Source organism: Thamnophis elegans, chromosome Z (genome assembly GCF_009769535.1).
Source record: "Thamnophis elegans isolate rThaEle1 chromosome Z, rThaEle1.pri, whole genome shotgun sequence".
NCBI lineage: Eukaryota > Metazoa > Chordata > Lepidosauria > Squamata > Colubridae > Thamnophis > Thamnophis elegans.
This window is the reverse complement of record NC_045558.1, coordinates 131100570-131126240: the sequence shown is the minus strand read 5'-3', so window position 1 is coordinate 131126240 and position 25671 is coordinate 131100570. Positions and strand designations below refer to the sequence as shown.

At 37.1% G+C, this 25671-nt stretch overlaps 1 protein-coding gene across 1 annotated transcript; it reads right to left on the bottom strand.

Annotated features, from left to right (window-relative positions):
* Positions 1 to 13184: 13184 nt before the first annotated feature.
* Positions 13185 to 20895, bottom strand: LOC116521811 (vomeronasal type-2 receptor 26-like). Its single transcript, XM_032236462.1, has 4 exons — positions 20278 to 20895; positions 18731 to 18958; positions 17744 to 17870; positions 13185 to 14080 (listed from the first exon to the last, which is right to left on the bottom strand). The coding sequence occupies exons 1-4, from the start codon at positions 20893 to 20895 to the stop codon at positions 13185 to 13187; spliced, it is 1869 nt and encodes a 622-aa protein (XP_032092353.1).
* Positions 20896 to 25671: the final 4776 nt, after the last annotated feature.

The window sequence follows — 25671 nt, the reverse complement described above, 5'->3', positions numbered from 1 at the left end:
TTTTTCTTTACGGCTTCCATTCCCTGTCTCCCCTTCTTTCTCACTTCCACCTACTGCTCCTTCTATTTTTTCGATCGCGATTACAGGTGGTTCCAGTATTTGTACCGCTGAATCATCTTTCCCAGCTTTCTCAGCCATTTCTCTAAAGTATTCATCGTAGAAAGCTTCTGCCATCTTAATTGTATCTATCCTGTGTCTTTGTCCTTGCCAAGTACATAGTAAACCTTCCGGTATGAGCCATTTGTAATTGACACCTTTTTTATTAATACTTTAGTCAGAAATTGATATTCTCTTCTCCTCTCTCTCACCTCTCTCGGAATTTGTTTGAGAACTAAAATCTCCTTACTTTTATATTCTAATTTTCTATCTCTCAATTTCTGTAAAATTTGTGATTTAATTGTTTTCTTAGTAAATCTTACATGCACTTCCCTTGGGAGAGAATTCTCATTGCATATCTTGTGTATACTCTAAAAGTCTCATCTATAATTTCTATTATTTTGTCCTGGGACATCTCCAGAATATCTATCAAAATATTTGAAATTATCTGAACTAAGTCCTCTCCTTTTTCTTCTTCTATGTTTTGAAATCTTAAGAAAAATTCAAACCTATCCATCTCCCATCTTAATATTCCACTGCTCTCTCTTTCTACATCACTTAGTCTCATCTCTAGCTTCTCAGTTTTCTTCTCTCCTTCTTGAATTTTATTTTCAATTTTTTGAATTCTGTCTTCGTATTTCAGCATCCAGTTGTGCATACTTTCAACTTTCCCTTCCATGTTATGAACTTTTTGCACTATGCTTTGATTTTGTTGTTCCATTACCTCCATTTTTTTTACAAGGGTGTCTAACTTGCTATCTTTACTGTCAATTCCTGCTTGCATTTTCTGCATCATTTGCATAAGTGTTTCAAAATTTGCTTCCTTCTTTTTTTCATGCTGGGACATTGTCTGTGTTGTCCTCTGGCCTCCCGCAGGTGAGGAAGCAGAGGTTGATGTAGAGCCAAAAGCAACTGCTTTTCTACTCATAGCCAATTAGTATTAGAGGATGGAGGGTTATAAGTACAGTGGATGAAGTATGTAAAGTACACAGAGGAGAGGGGGGAGAGATGAGAAAAGGGGGAGAGAGAGAAAAGAAAAGGAAGAAGGGAGAGAGAAGGAAAGGAAGAAGAAGGAACTTTTCCAACTATTTTGTTCAAAATTTAAATTGGATCATCTGTTGATGTCCCAATTTCTTCAGAAAAGAAAGAAATACAGTAATAATACAAAAGAAGATATATATAATTTATAAAATAATATTTTTTTAAAAAAAAAGAGACCCCCCCACCAAAAAGGGAAGGGGAGGTGCTTCAGCTACAAGTGGGAAAAAGAAAAAGCAGAAAAAATATAAATAATCAAGGGGTCAAAAAGAATGATCCAAAGGTTAAAAAGAATAATCAAAACAGAAAAAAAAGTGTAAGAGATCAAAAAGTCAATAGGGATGATCAAAAAAGAAAAAAATCAATGTCGATATCTCCACAGCAGATGGTGTGAAAACGGTGTTGAGAGATGAAAGAATGCCAACAAGCTAAAACAAATAGTTTTTTTCAGACTCTTTTTCCCCCCCTAAGATAAAAGTCTTTCCAAGGTCACTCTCAGCTCTGCTGTTTTGTCTAGCAAGATTCCAGCTGCGTAAATACATAAATCAAATGCATTACAGGGGGGATTTTGATAACAAAGTTCAAGTCTACTAGATGGCAGTGTTAGCTTGTGATTTGTAGTTTATAGCTTGCTTTAGCTTGTTGCTCCATAGCGTTTGTTAATTGCTAATTGTTAAAATACGACCAAAAGGCTAAAAGGAAACAAAAAAAAGAGATCTTCTGGGCACTTTAAGTTTAAATTCAATGTCCCCATTAGGTTCAAAGTTAAAAATATCAACAACAAGGAGGAACACAAGAGGCCGATTTAAATTACAAAAGAGTCCAGCCCGGCTTCCAAAGATAAAAGAAAGGAACAGAAAAATAAACTTCCAAACGGCAGCATTTGTCCCTGCCGCTTTTCTCACTAGTCAGCCTTATTTTAAACTAAGTTTCCAAATTTAGAGTGTTCTCTTTCCAACAAGAAAAAAAGATTTAAAACTCACACCAAATGACATGCTTATATCCACTCTCTCTCTGGGCTTTTGCAGTTATAGTCAGCATCGGCTGATCCGGAAGTCACTGGATTAGGAGGGCTTTCCTTAGGTTCCCAGAGATTTTGCGAACATCTCTGGGACCACTGGAGTTCCCACCACCTTCACTGCCTCTTCGGGACAGCTTAGATTCAAAACGAATCGTCCAAATAACCCGGTATAGATGGTCTCTCAGGAGTTGCCTGAAAGTCCGTCTTCTCACTGCTAAGCCCCGCCTTCTTCTGATGCTTTTTCTGTTGTGTGACTAGGTACTTTGATTTTAATGCCTAGTTCATTAGTGACTATTACAGCTGCGCTGTACATTAACTGGTTCGTTTCCAAGATGGATCCCGATTCAATTGTTGAAAACACTGCATTAACCATTTTTATGATAGGGGCCAAAATTTTCTTAGGCACAGTTTTTAGTGATGGTAAATGTTACCTTTCCTCATTAAGCAGAAAATGCTGCATGATCTTATCCTTCAATTCTTTTTGTTTTTGAGTTAGTTCATCAGTTGGTTCAGTGATAACTGGTTCTAGTGGTGGTGGTGTTACTTCCTCCTCGAGAGCTTCTTCTGGGAGTTCTATTATAATGTCTTTAGTTGTGTCTCGAATATCAGTTATTTCCGCTTGTGATATTGTTGTTTTGGTTTTGCAATTTGCCTGAATTTCCTCAAGTTCAACTTCACTAAACACTTTCTTCTGTATAATAAATCGCCTTTGATCTGCTAGTCATTGTTCACTAACATTTGAATCTGGATATTGTTGTTTCCATAATTCATACATTTGCTTTAAATAACCTCTTTTTTCTGGCTCTGAGTTGTAGTAACAGGCCATTATGGCACAGTTTTTATCTGCACTATATTTTTGTCATTTTGTTGGCTGGTCCACTTGTAGCCCACTTGTCGATGGATGTCCAGGGACCCCAACATCCGCCGCGGCCCTCGTTAACCTGCACGATGACCTATGCACTATAAAATTTTTATTTGTTTCTTCACCATATTGTATGGGTTGGCGGGTTTTTTTTATGGGGCCAGGTTGCCAACCTGACCCCAACCCTCCTCCTTTCTCATCTGGGCTTGAGACCGGCAACGGCGGAATTGTTGTTGTTGTTGTTGTTGTTGTTGTTGTTATTTTTATTTACCAGGTACATATATTACATATTTCAAACTGTGTCTATATTTAAGCATTAAATTTCAATTGTTTTTTTTTTCATATTAAAATATCAAGGACTTCTATATAGTTTTCAAAGATATCTATAAAGTGTTCTAATTGTTAAAATAATAAAAAAAATTAAAAAACCCACAAAACTGGTTTCCTATTCTGGTACTTTATGATTTCCCCAAATTTTGTATTAGCCAACATTACTTGCCAAGGTGATTGGAGGAAGAGCTTCCATCTCCTCTCATTCATTTTTGTTCCCCCTTGAGTTTGGCAAAGCGCAGGGCCTTCAGAGCATGTGTCACAGCATAGACTGCATTGTAGTCACTGTAACTATGTCCATTCATGATGGTGTCAAAGACAGAATTAGGAAGAGTCTCCAGCTTTTCTTCTCCAGTGCAGATCCTTTCAGCATTCTCATTTGTAATGTCACTGGAGAAGGAGCATTCAAATGCATCTTTCCAGAAATCCGTAATGAAGCCATTTTCTTTGTCAAAGTTTGGGTTTCTCTTCTGCATAAATTGTTGGAATCCGGTCAGCTCCTTTGAATGAATTGCAAAGGAAAGGGCACCATGAAGTAAATAAATGTGGAACTGTCTTTGCATCAGAAAGGATGTGAATTCCGTCTGGGCTGTCATGATCCAAATTTTGGCCTGTCTCTCTTTTGGAATATTATCAAAATTGAAAAAATTGATCATTAGTCTCAAAAGAATCATGCCTATAATTTCAGCACTTAAAATGACTGCAGTGACCGTACTCTCCATAATCTCTCTGAATATTTTTTTCTGCATTATCCATTATTTCAGCAGCTTTACTACCATACATCATTTCCGGAAGACATATTGAAAAGTCAAAGCAGATTCCCCTCTCTGAAAACATGGAAAGTCTCTTTTGAATGAACCTGTCCCTATCTTCCTCCAACAGACAAACTAACCCAACCCAGGTCCATCCAAAATGCAACAATAAGTGTAGTATTGCTTTAAATTGATGGGTTTCATCTGGGAACATCCATTTGACAAACATTGCTGTTTCAGTATTCATCAATGGAGTTGATCCATATGAGATCTAAATGGAGAAAGTCAAAAGAACATAGTAATAAAGTGTCTCTTCCAAAATATTATTTATATATACATACATATACACACACACACACACACACACACAAACACACACACACACAAACACATATGCACAGACACACCAATGCATGTGTGTTTATTTAATCTAATCTCTGTGTCAGTGTGGGATTCAAAAATAGGTTGCTTAAACATTAGTTTTCCATGACATCTGCAATTTTGCACAAGAAGCAAAAAGGGATAATCTTTTCAAGATATTTTTAATGACTTGCCTCAAATGTTTCATTTCTGTCACCCACCTTTTGAATGTAATAAATAGCTTTTGAATCTCTCATATCTCACCTGGGGAAATTTGTAGTTGCGTAGAGTGATTGCCATGCTGAGATGGTGCTAATCAGGGGTCCTCCAATGACAGCTACTGTGTTGGTCTGGTCATTGCATTTGTAGTTGGGTATAAATTTATCCTTTGTAGATAGAAATTCCATTGCTAATTGATAAGTTGTAATTCCCTCCAAATAGTGAGTAGCAACATGGAAACCAAGGCTAACATTGGACAAAATCCCAGAATGTTCATTGATCTCCTTTACAGCAAATGCCAGAGCCAATGTGTGCTGACAATTATGAGTGATGAGCCTTCAGTGAGAGTTAGAAACTATGTATATATATTTTTCTGTCATAATTGGACAGCTGTTTTAACTGATACATATGTTTAATTTATACATATAAAGCATATGTACATAAAATATATAAATGTGTGCTTATGGTTTGTTCTGGATATCTGCAATTTGGGCATTAATAAATAGCCCTAGATTGTATCAAGTAGAAAACAGTGACCTAGTTTTGGCTACTTAACATTGAGCTAAGGCAGTCGTCTCAATAGTAATAAAAAAAACATAAGAACATGGGGGCATAATCTCACAGTGACAGGAGGGAAGTTCAAAAATTAATTTTATTATTTCACAGAAAGAATAGTGGAGCCATGACAAAGTTCCAGAGGAGGTAGTGGATTAGTCATTGGTAACTGACTTAAAACTCGCTGGGGATAAAGAGTCAAAAGTTTTCTGCCTTCAGTATCCTATGTCACTATCTGATTTCAATATTATGCTGAGATAATATTGAGGGAAGGAAGACAGTTCACTTTTCACACCCTAAATGTATAACAGGCTAAAAGATGCACTAGAGGGGTTCTCTTTTATATATGGACGAAATGAAAGGCAAAAAATTTTAAGGTTGCCAAGAGAGCTTCTGCAAGTATTTAGATTAGTCTAACTTGGTTTTTTCAACAAGGGACTTTGTTGAATGAATGAAGTTTCTTTTTTAAAAAAAAAAATAATTTTTATTAAATATTGTTACCTTTAAAAAACAGAAAGAAAAATACAACAACATAAGAAAGACAAATCATACATAACAATATAAAGTAAATATACAGCCTTTTGTATCGGCATTCATTAGTTATACATTTTTTTTAAGCATAAAACATACAGATACAAATACCGTTTTTAACATACAACCCCCCCTCCCCCCCCCGCGGTGACAGTCATTCACAGCCCAACTTTTTCTTTCCTTCCTCATTGTTAGGTCTCTAAGCCACATCTTCTCATTGCAAAGTTCAGGGATCTATTACAGTACCCATGTTAACTTTCCCCATTTTAAGTCCCTGCTGTTCTCCTTGTCGCCCACATATACCATAGGTTCCAGCTAAGATAATGTTCCGTTTCTCCTTTGTCCCTCAGCCAACCCGTCATTCTGTCCATTTCTGCACATTCATAGATCTTTTTAATTATAGCATCATGAAGTTTCTTGAAGAGAATGAAATTCAAATACTTTATGATTAAAATATAATATTCATCTGAATTTCAATATCAGTATTAGGATAGGTCTATAATTAACTAAGGACTAAATATGGCCACAGGAACAGATCACACCAACTGACAAGAAACTAATACCTTTAAGCATAAAAGTGATAGAAAATACAGTCTTTAGGTGGCAATGTGGGGGGAAGAGGAAGTTGTGGTATGAGGAGAAGGTGAAGTAGTTGGATACTTACAGGTACTGATCAAGGACGTCAGAAGAAGGAAGACTATGAAAAGTGATTTCATTTGTAAGAAAGAAAACCTGATAAGTAATAGCAGCAATTATTAAATCTCTAGACTGATAATATTTATGAACAATTGGAAGAGGACTTCTAAGTTTGTAGGTGCAGGGAGGAGAAATGCACATCATAGTTGGGAAAAAAAGTAAAACCAATGGTCTGAATATAACGAATTCACTGTAATATGTACTCATCGTACCAGTGATGGGAGTTAAAAAATCAAAGTGCTCAGAAACTTAACTGGTTCTCCCAAAGTGGTGCAAACTGGCTGAATCCCACTACTGCATCACAGGTATTAAACAGTAACTCCTATTTTACCATTCAACTAACTCATTAACTGTGTCTAAAGTTAAGATAATGAATTTTATCTAAAGTTAAGAGACTAACAGAGATGGTCTTCTAATGAAATATCACAGGTGAAAGACATTCTCCCCATCCCCTCCATGCATGTCTGTGTTTCTAAGGAGATATTAATGGAACATAATGTCTTAATCCAATGTCATCATTTTTACAGAGTTTGCTAGAGTTCCCTTAAGATTTGTAGAAGAAGGGACAATTAGTAGCGTCAATTACTAATCAGTGTCATTCTTTGCAAGGATGCTTTGAGAAATAACAGAAAGAAACATATTTATCATGTCTCAATAGATACTGCTGCATTGTTATGAACTTTGAAGAAGATATTTTTTGATTTTTATAAAGATGTGAAGAACAAATGGGGGAATGAGAGTTCATATGCAAAGAAGAAAACAAAACACAACTATAGAACAGAGTATGGAAATACATCATTTTTCTCAACAATTTTGTTTCACGCTTAAAACATTACTTATGACACTTTGTTTCATTCAAAAGCAATCTTAAATCTTAAACAATCTTAAAGCTTAATTTTATTGATGAAATTGTAGGAGATGGGAAGTAAATACAAATACAATAGAAGGGGTCTTCTTGTCCAACCACCTACCTATGCAGAAAATCCTATACCATTTCAGACAAATGACTATCCAACATCTTCTTAAAAACTTCCAGTATTGGGGCATTCACAACTTCTGGAGGCAAGCTGTTCCACTGATTAATTGTTCTAACTGTCAGGAAATTTCTCCTCAGTTCTAAGTTGCTTCTCTCCTTGATTACTTTTCACCCATTGCTTCTTGTTCTGCCCTTAGGTGCCTTGAAGAATAGTTTGACTCCCTCTTCTTTGTGGAAACCCCTGAGATATTGGAACACTGCTATCATGTCACCCCTAATCCTTCTTTTCATTAAAGTAGACATACTCAGTTCCTGCAACCATTTTCATATGTTTTAGTTTCCAGTCCCCTAATCATCTTTGTTGCTCTTCTCTGCACTCTTTCTAGAGTCTCCACATCTTTTCTACATTGTGGCAACCAAAACTGAATGCAGTATTCCACGTTTGGCCTTACAAGGCATTATAAAATGGTATTAACACTTCACATGATCTTGATTCTCTCCCTCTGTTTATGTAGCCTAGAATTGTGTTGGCTTTTTTGGCAGCTGCTGTACACTGCTGGCTCATATTTAAATGGTTGTCCACTAGGACTCCAAGACCCCTCTCACAGTTACTACTATTGAGCAAGGTACCACATATACTATACCTGTACATTACATTTTTCTTGCCTAAATGTAGAACCTTACTCTTTTCACCAATGAAATTCATTTTATTAGCTATTCCCCAATGTTCAAATTTGTAAAGATCCTTTTGTATCTTATGCCTATCTTCTGGAGTGTTGGCTATTCCTGCCAGCTTGGTGTCATCTGAAAATTTTATGTTTTCCCCATTGCTTCCCTCATCCAAATCATTGATGGAGATGTTGAAGAGTACTGGGCCTAAAACAGAGCCTTGGGGTACTCCACTGCATACTTCCCTCCATGTAGATGCAGTTCCATTGAGGACTACACATTGAAAGCGGTTGGTCAGCCAGTTTCGAATCCATCAGGTGGTGATGCTGTCTAACCCACATTCTTCTACTTTATCTAATAGTAGGTTATGGTCTACCTTATCAAACGCCTTAATGATATGTCCAAATAAATTATATCGATGGCATTCCTCGGGTCCACTAATTTTGTCACTTTGTCAAAGAATGCAATAAGATTAGTCTGGCATGATCTGTTTTTGACAAACTAAGGGGTCTACTTTGAAAAGGAGTACTATAACAATTATTCAATCGCTAGAAGACATCATCCTGGAATCAGAAGGTGGAGTCCATTAGAAATGACACCCTGGAATGAGAATCGAACCTGCCTTGGTGGACGTATGGTTCCATAAGGAGCAGATGAGCATTTTCAGAGTGCTTCTTCTGCTGCTCTGAAGATCCAGGAACAATTAGGAGAATGTTTGAAATATGAAAAAATCAAAATAACTTTTGGAAGATTTTGTTTTCTTTTCGTTCTTTTTCTTTTATTTCCTTTCCCTCTAATTGTTTGATGTGTTTCCAGTTTAGAGCCTGGGATTCACATCATTACAAGAGGAAAGGGATAACCACAAGTCTTTTTCAGCTTTGTATAAATATGGACATTGTATCACTTCAGTACACAGCTGTCCCAAGGTAAGAAGGTAGTATAAGCTGAAGTAATTGTATTAGTCAATGAGTTAAGATATATTTAGGCTTTCCAAAAAGAGCAAGTATCTAATCTTATGTTATCTTATGTTATCTAAATCTTATATCACCATTTAACTAACTCTCCAGGTCTCTACTAGCTACATGGAGCCTGGAGGTTCACATGGTTAGGGTGCTAGTTAGATGAACAGCTGATTCACATTCAAAATCAAATTGCTATTCAATGTTCACATGGGTTCTCATCACTTTCTCCATCTCCTGCCGACACAACAGTTTGAAAGCCGATGGCCATGAATAGATAGTTGAGTACCATTTCAGACAGAAACCTATTAAGGTCATGAAAGGAACCCCAAACTGAATGTCCCCCAGACAATTGTTGTCCTCAATTTGGGTCTGAGCCTGTTGTCAAAGGCAATGATGGACGCCAGACACGTGGTGCAGTTTTTCTGATTGCTTTTTATTGGAGTACTCCAAAGAAAAGTGTTCCTGGCTAAAATGGCAAGAAACAAGAAACAAGGATTAAATAAACTTTATACATTTTCACTTAAGGAGAAGGCAAGACAAGGCAGGATAATAAGAAATATCATCTAATAAACATTTTAGTAATAATTGTTCTATTCGTTTTAGCTGTCCATATTCCTAAACCTTGGCTAATTAATCCCTCAGGAATTATCTAATACACATTTCATTAGGCTGCCAGCCATCTCTATTCCTCACTTTTAGCTGAGATCTCAAAGTTGTCTAATTCTTGGGAAGCGGGGCTGTCATCTTGATGATACTCTGTTGCTGGATGGTCCTTTTGGAACTAAACTGTCCTGTAGAGATGGTGATAGAGAAGGGCACATCCTGCTGATCTCAGGGATATCGCAAAATCCCTGGTTGATCTGGGAGAAGCCATTTTTTCTGGCAATAGAGAAGTAGCCATCAAAGCTGCTGAGGTTGGGACAGCTCCAGAATGGAAGGAAATTCAGGAAAGAGAGTGTGTCAAATTGGTGAGATAAATTTTACTAATAGAGAAGAGAATATCCAAAAAGATCAAAAGTAAAAATTGAAGAGATAAGAGGTTAAGTGGCGAGATTGAGCCTGAGTCAAACATGCACACCAGAAACCAGAAGACAGGTGGTTGGTGTGCATGTATGTGTCAAAAACCAGATCATCTGGTTTTTGGTGTGCATGATTTGGCGCACGCACCCATTATCTTACTTGGTGCCAAAAATATTTGCACACGCTCCTATTATGGAATTTATGACGAAAACGTTAGCCATAACTTCTTTAGAAGGACGTCATCCTGGAATGTAGAAGATAGAGTCAATTTTAAGCGGAGCTTTGGAATGGGGGTTGAGCCTGTTAGGGTGGAGTTATGCTTCCCCAACTAACAGATGGGCATTTTCAGAATGTTCTTTCTGCTCTCTCTGGTTTTCAAGATCCTGCAGCAATCAGCGATACATTTGTTCATGCCATGCCTGGGGAGGTGGTGGCTCAGTGGCAAAGACAATGAGTTTGTCAATCAGAAAGGTAGGCAGTTCGGTGGTTCGAATCTCTAGTGCCATGTAATGGAGTGAGTTCCCAATACTTGTCCCAGCTTCTGCCAACCTAGCAGTTTGAAAGCATGTAAAAAAACAAGTAGAAAAAAATAGGAACCACATCTGGTAGGAAGGTAACAGTGTTCCATGCACCTTCGGCATTTAGTCATGCTGCCACATGACCATGGTGACATCTTTAGGAAGCACTGGCTCTTCGGCTTTGAAATGGAGATGAACACCACCCCCTAGAGTTGGGATCGTCTAGCACATATGTAAAAGGGAACCTTGACCTTACATCGCATGCCAGCTATGACCAGAGCCAAGGTGGCACAGTGGTTAGGGTGCAGTACTCCAGGCCACTTCAGCTGACTGTTATCTGCAGTTCAGCAGTTCAAATCTCACCGGCTCAAGGTTGACTCAGCCTTCCATCCTTCCAAGGTGGGTGAAATGAGGACCCAGACTGTGGGGCAATGTCCTGACTCTGTAAACCACTTAGAGAGGGCTGAAAGCCCTATGAAGCGGTATATAAGTCTAACTGCTATTGCTATTGCTATTCTGCTGGCAGATTGATGAGGTCATGTGTATTCCCTAGCTTTACCTATGTATCAATGTAATTGATACAATTAAAGTGTAATATGTTTTCCACACAAGTTTTAAAAATAAAGAGAACCCAGTTGAACAAATTAGTCAAAACCTTTATTTTTTTTCCCTTTATTTATTGAGCAGTGCTGATCCATAGAGTAGTTGAGGGTCAGACATGACTGAATGGCTAACTATGACAATGCATGGACACCTAGATGAATGCAACAATGAATGGATGTCTACAATTATTTGCATTTACCATCAAGTTAAAACCAAAATAATCAATGCATGAACCTTTATAGGGCAGTATTAGATGTCAGAAATAATAATTAAGAATAATTCTTAATTAAATAAGCCACCAATGGTGGGACAGTGCTCATCATGAATAAGGCTACATTCTCAGGGAAGCTGAGAAGAAGATCTTGAATATTATCAACTTCAAACATGTCTCCACAGTTTCCAGAACAACATATCTCCTAGGCGTCCATGATTAAAGGAGAGAAAGAACAGTTGGCCCCATTGTTTCTGGCCTAGAACCTTACATGCTATACCAGGTTTACAGGTTTATTGGACTTATATGCCACCCTTCTTCCAAAGAATTCAGGGTGATATACAACATAAAAACACATATTACAAAAGTTAAAAGAATGATTAAATAGAATATCCAAAAAATCCCAATAGACATTTACATTGAGATTTAGAAATTAAATTAAAATTAACAATCAAAATTAATAATTTATTTTATTCAGGTCAAGCTGGCTTGCTGGAAAAGCCAACTTTTTAGGGCACGCCGGAAGGACCGGAGGTCGGGAATTATGCGAAGCTCTGGGAGCAGCTCATTCCAAAGGGAAGGCATGCCCACAGAGAAGGCTCTCCCCCTGGGGATCGCCAGCTGACACTGCCTGGCTGACGGCACCCTGAGGAGGCCAACTCTGTGGGATCATACTGGATGGTGGGAGGCTAGTGGTGGCAGTAGGTGGTCTCACAACTACCCTGGGCCTAAGCCATGGAGCCCTTTAAAGATCATAATTAACACATTGAATCACACCTGGAAAACAACCGGCAACCAGTGCAGGCCGCCTAAAAGGGATGTAACATGGGAGTACCTAAGTACCCCCATGACAACCTGCGTGGCTGCATTCTGGACCAGCTGAAACCTCCAGGTGCTCTTCAAGGGCAGCCCCATGTAGAGAGTGTTACAGTAGTCCAGGCGAGAAAGGACGAGGGTGTGAGTGACTGTGCACAGGGCATCCCGATCCAGGAAGGGGCACAAAAGGTGTACCAGGCAAACCTGGTAAAAGGCGAACCTAGTCATGGCCGTCAGGTGTTCTTCTAAACTAAGCCACATATCCAGGAGGACTCCCAGATTGCAGGCCCTCTCTGAGTGGGGTAAAATTTCCCTCCTATCATCAAAGATGGCACAAGATGCACACATCAGGATAACAGGAACCACAGCCACTCAGTCTTGGAGGTATTGAGCTTGAGCCTGTTCGTCTCTATCCAGAGTGAGTGTTCCAAAGTGACTCACAAACTTTGAGAATTGTGGGAAGGGATTTTAATGGGAATTTTCCTATATGATTCGGGGGAATATTGGGAGACCGTAAAGTGGCAAATAAGGCACTCATGTTATCACTTAGTTTTTTTATTAACAGCATCTCAAAACACTGCAAAGATGAGAAACTTTTGCCTTCACATGTACCAGGAATACATTGGTATTATGAGTGATATAAAAATAGGCATTTTCTTTCCTTTCAACAGGATGCTGTGAAGTTCATGAGATGCAGGATTTAAGTCAATTCATTTTACATTAATGCACATGATATCACTAAAATATTCTTCTTCTTGATTTGTTATGTCTTACTATTCTGATGAGGGCTTAGAATAATTACCTAACATTTCAAACAAAAAATGCAGGGCAGTTGAAATGAACTTCTAAGTGCAATTGGTTTGCATGTCATATTGATGTGATGATGGAGAGAATACAAAACCAAAAATTACCAAAAGTAACCAATTCAGCTTTATACAAAGAGTAATTTTCATTTCTTCATTAATTGTTTCTTCCTGTTTAGATCAGGTCTCAAAATAATGATATAACATTTTGGGAAAAAGATGCAGCCAAGTAAACCAGATGCTGAAGCCAAAATGGAGAAATTCTCCACAGCCACCATGTATTTTCCCTTGGTACTCAAATAGGTGGGAACAAATGACACCCAGACACTGCAAAAGACCAACATGCTGAAGGTGATAAATTTGGCTTCATTAAAGCTGTCAGGCAAATTCCTAGCTAGGAAGGCTGCAGTGAAACTGACAGCAGTCAAGAACCCCAGGAAGCCAAGGACAGCATAAAACATAGTGGTTGAACCTTCATTACATTGAAAAACAATTTCGTCAGCCAGGGAATGCATGTCAGAATCTGGGAAGGGAGCAGAAATTGTGAGCCACACCACACAAATGCAGAATTGTGTCAGGGAGCAAGATAGGACAATAGGGATAGCCAGTCTTTTCCCCACCCATTTTCTCATTTTGGATCCAGGCTTGGTGGCCATGAAAGCAAGGACCACTATGATTGTTTTCCCCAATATACAAGAAAGAGCTACAGAGAAGACGATGCCAAAAGCAGTTTGTCGCAAGAGACATTTCAATGTGTCAGGTTGCCCAACGAATAGCAAACCACAAAGGAAAGAGAGCAGGAGAGCAACAAGAAGGCTATAAGTGAGGTTTCTATTATTGGCTTTAACAATAGGTGTGTTCTGATATTTCATAAATATCACAAGCACCACAGCTGAGATGACAGAAAAGGAGACTGCAATCATTGCCAAAGAAATCCCCAAAGGTTCTTGATAAGTTAAGTAAACTATATGTTTTGGAAGGCAACTATCCTTATTCTTGTTTGGATATTGATCCTCTGGACAAGGGAAACAGTCATCCAAGTCTGAAAAAGAAATCATTAATAGAAACATTATCTCATCATTTCATTTTCAGTATATTCCAATTTTACAGCAATCTGTACAATTAATGAGATCCCAGTTTGATTACTGGAATGACCTTTATATGGTGCTGCACTTGAAGACCATTTCAAAAGAATAACCAGTGCTAAAAGTCTGTTAAATCTAATCATGGAGGGTGGGATGTTCGAGGAAATGGTTAAAAAATAGAAGAGGAACATTAAAAGGTAACAAAGAGCCAGAAATGGAGCCAGAAGAAATGTTGAAACAGGAGAAAGAAGAGGAACAGACAAGGAATGTAAATGAACAAGAAATTAACAAGATAGAAAAAGATATGAAAAACAAAACTCAGTGGGACAATGCTATTGAGACTTTATAGAGGCACAGAAAGAGCAGAGAGGAAAAAGGGAACATGGTATCCCAAAAAGAAATTAGCCGAAAATAAAGTGAGAAATATTGGGTGGTGGAAAAGGAAAACGTGTGAGAAAGCCATGCAAACAACCAATCAAAACATGATAGATAGGGATAGCCGGCCTTTTCCCCACCCATTTCCTCATTTTAGATCCGGCCTTGGTGGCCATGAAAGCAAGGACCACTATGATTGTTTTCCCCAATATACAAGAAAGGGCTACAGAGAAGATGATGTCAAAAGCAGTTTGTCTCAAGAGACATTTCACTTGGTCAGGTTGCCCAATGAAGAGCAAAGTGCCAAGGAAAGAGAGCAGGAGAGCAACAAGAAGGCTACATGTGAGGTTCCTGTTATTGGCTTTAACAATAGGTGTGTTCTGATATTTAATGAAGATCAGTAGCACCACAGCTGAGATGAGAGAAAAGGAGACTGAAATCACTGCCAAAGAAATCCTCAAAGGTTCTTGATAAGTTAAGTAAATTATACATTTTGGAAGGCAACTATCCTTATCCTGGTTTGGATATTGATCTTCTGGACATGGAAAACAATTATCTAAGTCTGAAAAAGAAACCATTTATTGAAATATTGTTATTTTAAAGTGTCATCACTTCATTTTCAGTATGCCCTAATTTTATAACATTCTGCAGATTTAGTGAATTCCCATCTGGATTACTGGATTGTCCTTTATGTGTGGTACTGCCCTTAAAGACCATTTCAAAGCAATAACTAGTCTGCAATGTAATGTCACTTGGATTTACAGCATGGGTGATCCATAACTCACTAGTTCTACCACTCCTGCATCGCGTTTTCATCTATACTTCCAACAAAGGGCCAACATCCAATTAAGGAACAAAGTATTTTATTAGTGAACCACTGTCTTAAAAACTGGTGTCATCAAGAAAACCTTGGCTTCCTAGAACATGATCTGCATTACCTATATGAAGGGCTACTGGAAAGGAATGGAATGAACCTCACAAGAACTGCAAAGAATATATTCTGAAAATGATTGGCTCATATTATTACAAGGGTTTTAAATTAAAATTGAGTGGGACAATCTTCAAGACCTTTAGAATCTGATTCTAAGCAAAAACTGCTAGATAATCATATAAGGAAGTAGGGAACAAAGACAAATGAAGAAGAAGAAGAAGAAGAAGAAGAAGAAGAAGAAGAAGAAGAAGAGGAGGAGGAGGAGGAGGAGGAGGAGGAGGAGGAGGAGGAGGAGGAGGAGGAGGAGGAGTGATAAAAGGATGAAAAACCCAGATACACAGTAGTAGATATAAGAAACATACCCAAGATCCAAACAGGGTGAACTTGAAATATTAGAACATGAAGGTAAATATGATATAGTTGTCATTACTTTACCATGGTGGTAGGAATGTACTGATGAAAGGATACAAACATGTAAAAGAAACAGACCTTACAAAAAAGGATGTGGAGTTGTTTTTTATACATAAAAGATTGCTACATCACTATAGATCACTGCATTTCCCAGTCTATCAGAATACCAGTGAAGAAGAAAAACAACAGATCTCAAAAGAAGCTAACATAGCTGCATAAATAACTTTCTGTTACATAAGTAAGGCAGAATATCAGCAAATAGCCTGAGCTTGCAAAGATGAAATTAGAAAACCTTCTAGAATCTATATGGATCAATATAAAAGGGAAAAAGAATCACATTGGTATAGGCATATATTACAGGCTACCCAACCAAGCAGAAGAAATAGATGATCTTTTTTCTAAAGAACTAACAAATGTATGTAGGGAATATACCGTACTGTATATTGTATTAATGGGAGTCTTTAACTACCCTGATATCAACTGAGAGACCAACTCTTCAGCAAATGGAAGATCAAACAGATTCCTTACCAATCTAGCTGACAACCTTGCCATCTGAAAGTAGAGGAGGCACTAGAGAAAAAGCTATACTAGACCTAATTCTTACTAATAGAGGAGAAGTGAGAGAGGGAGTTGATTTTGCTAGAACTTTGGGTAAGAGTGACCATGTCATGTGGAAATTCAATATAATGCAAAGACACGCAATAGAACCTAATACAGCCAGTGTCTTAAACTTTAAAACAGCTGATTTTAACAAACTCGAGAGCTGAAGAATCATTCCTTGGATGAAAATCCTGATTGAGAGAGCAACTCAAGCAGTGTGGAAAAATATGATCATAAAAGCCCATAGTAACACAATACCACTGAAATGAAAAACGAGAAATCCAAGAAGAAACCAGCATGGTTGCGCAAAGATCCTTTTGATAAACTGAAAGACAAAAGGACAAGAACAAAAACAAGAAGGGACACATAACTTAGGCAGAATCCCATCATATAGCTGGAATCTGCAAAGATGAAGTCAGAAAATCTAAAACTCAGAATGAACAAAGACTAGAAACAAAAGTCAAAGGTAATTTTTTAAAAGTTTATTTCAACATCTAAATAAAAAGAAAAAAGTCAAGGAAACAGTAGGTACACTAAAGAGAGAAGATGGCAAGGAAGTAAAGGCAGGAGAGAGAAAGCAGAGCTGCTTAAGTCATTCTTTGGCTCGGTCTTCATGCAAAAATAAACTATAGCTCAACCTACCAAAACCTAACCTAAAGACAGGCTAGAAATAAAAATTAAAATAAGCAAGAAAGGGGCTAGAAAACAACTATCTGGTCTTGACAAATATAAATGATCGGACCTGATGGTTTATATCCCAGAATTCTGAAGGAGCTGGCAGATGTTATCTCAGAACCATTGTACTATATCTTTCAAAAATCCTGGAATGCTGAGGAATTACATTAGTATTCGAAAAAAGGTGATGTGGTTCCCATCTTCAAAGAGGGGAAATAATACAGACCCAGGAAACTACAAATCAATCAGCCTAACATCAATACCTGGGAAGATACTGGGGAAAAACAAATCTTCAAACATCTAGAAAAAATAAAGCTATAACTAAAGCCAGCACAGGTTTGTTAAAAATAGATCATGACAAACCAATCTTATTTCATTCTTTGACAAAATTTCTAAATTAGTAGACCATCGAAATGCTTTGGAGATAGTATAGTAGAGATTATATTATATATAGTATAGACTTTAGCATGTCATTCCAAAAAGTGGTTTAGGATCTTCTGCTTGAGCAGAGAGTTGGACTAGAAGACATCCAAAATCCCAGTTCTATTCTGAATCTAATATTTATTAACATTCAGCCTCCCTTATATTTATAATATAATTGATACATTCAATATATTCCATTGCTTACCCAATTGGTCAGCTATCTTCCCTTCTGGACATAATTTACAGTCATAGCAACAGGATAATTTTCCTTCCACTTTCACCTTGCTATGGCCAAGAGGACACTTCTTGTTACAGATGGAAAGAGGCAATGTCTGCTCATAAATAAAATGAGAATTCATACAAAGAACTTATTTTTGGTAGAATATTCTTTTCATCAATTATACATATGCAAACTCTTCATATTTAACCAAGCATGGTGTTGCGTCTTCTTGCTGTAAGCTCACTAGGAAAGTTACTATCCCTTAAAAATGATAAATATAAAATTTATCTGTATAGAATTATAGATAAATGACTGTGTTACAAATGTAGAAACAGATAAGAAAGAATTTTTCCATCATATCCTTTATTTCACTGATTAGTTTATATTTTTTTTTTAAAAAAAAAATTAAAAAACAAAAAATGCATAGTAGAATAATAGGAAGTGTAGCAGGCCTGGGGTCCAAAAGAAAAGATGGCTTGCAGATCTGACACTTGGACCTTCACAGTGGAAATATAATTCTGGGGGTGGTTTAAGGACTAAGCTAAGATCCTACCTCCCCCCTTCTTCTCATCTTGTCAGTCTTAAATCAATTTTAATGTTAATATTTATTGTTTAAAATGGCATATGGTCACATGACCATTGGGATGCTACTATGATTATGTGTGAAAAGTGGTCATACATAGTTTTTCAGTGTCATTATAATTTCAATAAATTAATACGGACTGCTAAATGCTTGCTTACTCCAAATGTTGCTGTGATTGTGATTGTTTAATTATTTATTCCATGGGTATCAAACTTACGGCATTATGTTGCTGTTATGTGATGTATCGTGACATTTTTCCCCTTCAAGGAACTTGGATGAGCGTTGCCTGCACCTGACCCATCCAGCATGTGAGCTGCCAGTTTGACACCCCTGATTTACTCCATCAATCTGTGGCTAATAATTTCAGGAAAGGGAAAAATGAAACACACCTGGTTAAACATGAGAGGCCAAACAGCTTCCTTGCCAGAAATGGTGAGTAGCTTGTCTGGGGGAGCCATGGGGTCAATCTTTCCAATTTGGTTTTTCAGAAAGGACTTGTTCGGAAATGTGACCCAATTGAAAATATCAAGTCCGGTTTCTAATTCTCCATTGTGGCCAAAAGAAACCTGTTTTCCAGCACTGTTGTTAAAGGAGACTTGTTGCAAGAAATGGTGGAGCTAAAGGAAGATGACAAAAAAAGAGAAAGAAAACCAGGAAAGTTATCAAGAATCTTTGAAGGGGATGCGAAAATTTCAATTTGTTTCTTTCAATATCGTACAGGCTTAAAGAAAGGTCAGCTGTTCCATTTTGGCTCAGTCCACACTATTTCAAACTGGTAAAATATAGTTTTATCAAATGCATTTTCAACTCTCAGCTGAAAAACTGTCAAATTAGAATTCCAGCAGAAAATCAAGAAAGGGACAGATTTGAGAAATCCCTTTGCTTTGATTGAGCATTTCAGAAATGGGGAATTAAGTGTCCTGCCACATAATAGGCAAGATAGAGTGTGGCATGGTGGCCACTCTTGCATGCCCTTTAGAAGGTTAAGAGTTCAATCCTAAACAGTGACAGATATTTCTCCATGAGGGTGCAAATAGAAAATATCTGCTGTGAACTCTGTGTGGTGTCAGGAAGGGCATCCAGCCAGTAAACACTAAGGTGTTTTCAGTTCAGCTCCAACTCTACCCTGAATTAAAGGATGACAGGGTCATAAAAAAGGACTTCGTCTAGGGAAGGTAGAATTCTCTGAGACAGATAATTTTAGGACAAGATGGCTTTTACTTCTATCCAGAGTTATTTGGAGGGGGGATAAACTTGAAATATTCTTCATGTAATTCATTGACAACTTTGTTATTCACTGGAAGTAACACTATTTCTATTTTCATAAGATTTCTTGTTATTTCTTTCTTTTTATTTTTATTATTGTTTCATTCTTAATGTCTGTGGAGATTCTCAGTCATCCACGTTATTTTTGTCCCAAGGGTACTTTTTCCAAAAAACAACTGGACTTTCTTTGTTTTTCCTTGAAGAAATTTTGATTCTCACCTAAGAAGCTTATTCACTTCTGAACTGAATTGGAAAAACTTCAAGGAAAAACAAAGGAACTACAGTTTATTCATGAAAAACATTCCCTTGGCACATCTGAATCTTAGTAACTCAAAAATTCAGCTTCTGAGGAATAATAATGTTATTCAGTAGCATTTTTTCAAATTTCTACATATAAAATTGTCAAACATAATGGATTGAATACAATTCAGTGCATAACATTTTAAACATAAAATGAAGTCTGTATATTTCTGGTCTCTATATAAGCCTTAGATTAATATTCAATTTTTTATTTTCTTTCATATGAAAATATCAAGTACTTCTATGTAGCTTTCAAAACTACCTATAAAGTGTTCTAACTGTTAAAACAGCACAACACAACAAAACACAAAACTGTTCTCCTATTCTGCTACTTGATGATTTCCCAAAATTTTGTATTAGCCAACATTACTTGCCAAGGTGATCGGAGGAAGAGCTTCCATATCCTCTCATTCATTTTTTGCCCCCCTTTTACTTTGGCAGAGCGCACGGTCTTCAGAGCATGTGCCACAGCATAGACTGCATTGTAGACGCTGTAACTATGGGCATTCATGGTGGTCTCAAAGACAGAATTAGGAAGAGTCTCCAGCTTCTCTTCTCCAGTGCAGATCCTTTCAGCATTATGATCTGTAATATCAGTGGAGAAGGAGCATTCAAATGCATCTTTCCAGAAATCCCTAATGAAACCATCACCTTTTCCTAAATTTGGATTTCTCTTCTGCATAAATTGTTGGAATCCAGTGGGCTCCTTTGAATGAATTGCAAAGGAAAGAGCACCATGGAGAAAATCAATGGGCAACGGTCTTTGCAGTAGAATGGTGGTGAATTCCATCTGGGCTGTCATGATCCAAACTTTGGCTGTTCTCTCCTTTGGAATATTATCATAATTGAAAAAATAGATCATTAGTCTCAAAGGTACCAAGCCTGTAATTTCAGCACTTAAGATAACTGCAATGGCTGTACTTTCCATGATCACCTTGAATATTTTACCCGTGTCTTCGATCCACTCAGCAGCTGCATTACCATACATCACCGGGGAAAGACATTCTATAAAGTCAAAGCAGATTCCTCTCTCTGAAACATGGAAAGTCTCTTTTGAATGAACCTGTCCCTATCTTCTTCATACATAGAAACTAACCCAACCCAGGTCCATTCAAAATGCAACAATAAGTGCAGTATCACTTGATTTGATGGGTTTCATCTGGGAACATCCATTTGACAAACATTGCTGTTTCAATATTCATGAATGGCGCTGATCCATATGTGATCTAAATGGGGAAAGTCAGAAGAACATAAAAATGAAGAATCTCTTCCAAAATAAAAATAATTAAACACCAATGCATGTGCGTTTATTTAATCTATTCTCTGAGTTTTAATGGGATACAAAAACAGGGTACCTAAACATTAGTTTTTACATGACATCTGCAACTTTGCTTATGAAACAAAACGGAACAGCCCTTTCAAGATAATCTTATTCACGGTTTTGCTCAAATGTTCATTTAGTGACCCATCTTTTGAATATGATAAATACCCATTGAACCTCTCATATTGATTCATTTTTGGTCTCACCTGGGGAAATTTGTAGTTCCGTAGAGAGATTGCCATGTTGAAACAGGTGCTAATAAAGGGTCCTCCAATCACAGCTACCATGTTGGTCTGGTCATTACATTTGTAATTGGGTATAAAGTCATCTTTTGTAGATAGAAATTCCATTGCTAAAGATAAGTAGTCATTTCCACAGGATAGTCAGTAGCAATATGGAAACCAAGACTAACATTGGGCAAAATCCGAAAATGTTCATTGATCTCCTTCACAGCAAATGCCAGAGCCAATGTGTGCTGGTAATTGTGAGTGAGGAACCTTCAGTGAGAGTTATAAATTATTTCAATATATTTCACTTTTAGATTGGACAGCTGTTCTAATTGGAATATATGTATTCATAATGGATGGAAACTAAACAGTGAGAGAAGGACCCCAGAACTAAGAAAAAATCTGCTGACAGTTAAAACAATTAATCAGTGGAAAAACTTCCCTCCATAAAATACATGAATGCTCCACTAACTGAACTTTTTAAGAATAGATTGGAAAACAATTGTCTGAATTGTTCCAACTCAGTTTTTCTGCATCTTGTGTCAATATTTAAACTAGTGCCCATTATTTGTTCTGGACATCTGGAATTTGGCTGCTAGTAAATATTAGCCATAGATAGTATCCACTAGGCATCACCGACATAGTTGTGGCTACTTAAGATTGTGTTAAGTCATACCCCTATGGAATTATGTTTCCAGTTCTCAAGACTCACTTAAAAAGAATTTATTGATAATATTGAGTCAGTCCAGAAATGGACAACAAAAATGATGCAAGGTTTGAGGGACATAACATATCAGTAAAGGTTGGAGGAGCATAATATGTTCAGCCTGGAGGATAGAATGAATCAGGGATAGGGTTATAGTTACGATTGAAAACTTTAATTATAATAAATTGTGAGTAAGGTTCTTGAAGGCAGCATTTTCATTTTTTTAAAAAAAAGTTTTTAGTTTTATTTCTCATGCATAGCTTCACAAATGTTCCCTTTCTTCCTTCCCTTTCCTTTCCTGCTTCCTACCTTTCCCTCTTCCTCCTCTGTGCCTTCCCTCCATCCATTGTTGTGTTTACCTATTTTCCTTTTCAGCCTGGTATGTATTGGGATGGCGTTCGAACAAACCCAGTTCTGTATTTATATAACCATCTTAAATTCTCTCTTCCTCCTTTTATTTTCCATTGCAATAGTTCTACACATATCATCTTTTAAATGTATATTTGTATATTAATAATTTTCTATTTCCCCCTCTTACCTCAGTATTTTCAATATTAAGTAAAACTCAGGAACATGAGGGAATAATCTCTGACTGACAGGAGGAAAATTCCAAAATTGTTGGAAAGTATTAATGTCACAGAAAGAATACTGACCAATCACCCACTAAATTTAATTGAATTTAAACAGGCTTGGGAAAAACACATGTTCCTTCATCAGAGAAAATATTCTTCCCTCAGTTTCTATGTTTCTATCCTATTCCAGTATTTCCTGAAGAAATGAAGTCTTTCCTTTTCACACCCTAGAAGTATAACAGCCTAAATATGTACTAGAGAGTTTCCAGTTATATATGTGTGTGTGTAGCACAAATACACACAACACACAACACACACACACTATATATATATATATATATATATATATATTATATATATATATATATATATATATATATGTATATATATATATGTATGTATATATATATGTATGTATGTATGTATGTATGTATATATATATAATACATATATATATATATATATATATATATATATATAATATATATATATATATATACTATATATATATGAAATGAAAAACAAGATTAACAGGGGACCTCTCCAATACTTAGATTAGTCAATTTTTCTACATTCACAGAGGACTTTGTTGAAAGAAGGAAGATTCTTGAGGAGAAAGAAATTCATACAGTATTATCTATATCTTATCTATCTAAGGGAAGGAAGACAGCTCCATTTTGCACCCTAGGACCTATTATAACCTAATTATGACTGGATGGTTTAATGTTTTATATCTGGATGAAGTAAAAGGAAAAAAAACCCTCAGGATTTAACGAGTGAGCTTGTGCAATATTTAGTTAGTCAAAATTTTGTATTTTCCACAAGACTGCCAATCTTCATCTCAATTTAAACATCAGCATTAGGACAGCTAGTGTATTTTAGTTCTGGAGTTAAAAAAGACTAATATGGTCACTAGAATAGGTCCTACCAATAACTAGCAACCAATACATTTAAGCACAAAAGTGAAAGAAAATATATTTAGGTGTCCATGTGGGGGAAGAGGAGAAGTAGTCTTATACTTACAGGTACTGATCAAGGGCTTCATAATTAGGAAGGCTTTTGAAAAGTTATTTCATTTGTAAGAAAAGTAACCTGAAAAATGATAGCAGCAATAATTACATCTCCAGACTGATAATATTTATGAACAATTGGTAGAGGATGGCTAAGTTGCAGAGCAGGGATGAGAAATACCCAACATAGTTGGAATAAAAGTAAAACCAATGTTCTGAATATAACCAATTCATTGTAATACATAGTCATTGTAGACATCAAACAGGAGATCCTTGGTTACCATTTCAATTAAGGACCACTCATTAACTGTATCTAAAGTTAGATAATAAATTTTATCCAAAGTCAGAAAATGAAGGTCCAGATGAAATACTTAATCCTACCTACTTACCATATCTGTATTTCTGAATATAACTGACTATAACATTAGTCATTGTAGATACTAAACAGTAACTCCTATGCAAGCATTCAACTGAGTAGCTGACAATTTATTAATATTACTTAAACTTAAGACAACGAATTGTATTTAAAGCTTTTTAAAAAATGAGGGTCACAGATGAAATAGTAATCCTACCTACCTGCACGTCTGTATTTCCAAGCAGATATTATAGAATGCAAGATCTTAATCTAGGGAGATCATCTTTTCAGTGTTTGCTGAAATTCCCTAAGATTTGGAGAAGAAGGGACAGTAACTGTCCTTAATTAGTAATCAGTATCATTCTTTGCAGCAGTACTTTGAAAAATATCAGAAGGAAACTGTTTATCACATTAGATTAGTGATCACTGCACTGTTATGAACTTTAGAAGTAAGGCATGAAGTAGAAGATAGGAGAATAAGAGTTCATATCCCCAGAGAAAAGCAAAATAAAACACCACTAAAGGGGGGGAAATGATGGAAACACACCCTTTGAGGTGATTTTGCTCATCAATTTTTCTTCATAAATATTCTTTGTTTGAAAAAACCCTAAATTATTCTGTTTAATGCTTAATATAATTGATTAAATTGTATACCACCCAGAGTGTTTTAAAATGGCATACATATGGAGAATTCTCTGAGTACTGTAATATTATTTATTTATTATTAAATTTTGTATGCCGCCCACTCTCAAAAGAGACTCAAGGCGGCTTACAGTAAAAGGGGAGGGATATAAAAAAAAATAAACAACAGTTTAAATTGCAACAACAATCACAAACCTGAAGTGGGGCTGGACAACTCAACAGCCACAGGCCAGCTGGAACAGCCAGGTCTTAGTTGCTTTGGGGAAGGCCAGAAGGGTAGTAAGGGTCCGGATCTCAACGGGGAGATCGTTCCAGAGGGCTGGAGCTGCAACAGAGAAGGACCTCCTATTAATCTCTCACATCCTGGCATTAATTGTTTCAACTTCTTCCCTCAAAACAACGCTATAATGGCGAACCTATGATATGTGTGACACAGGTGACATGTGGAGCCATATTTGCTGGCACACAAGCTGATTTTTGGCCTACTGGAGGGCTGGAGTAGACTGTTTTCGCCCTCCCCAGGCTTCAGAAAGTCTCCTGGGAGGCTGGGGAGGGTGAAAATCAGGCCCAATGTGTCAACTGGAAGTTCATACCTGAAATAGCCCAAATGGGAAATCAGAAATTTGGAAATGAGGCATTTCTGGCTTCCAGAGGGCCTCCAGGGGGCTGGGGGAGGCCGTGTCACCCTCTCAGGCTTCAGGAAGGCCTCAGGGGCATGGGGAATTATGTGTGCATGCACTGGGGAGGCGTATATGCATGTGATGCATATACGCTGGTGTGGTGGGGGAGGATTGAATTGGTGTGGACATGCATGTGCGGTTCATAGGCTGTGTGCACACAATTTTGGCACGCCAGAAGAAAATGGTTTGCCATCACTTCTATTGGGCATTTACACAAAAACAACCAAACACAAGGACAGCTTTTTCCTGAA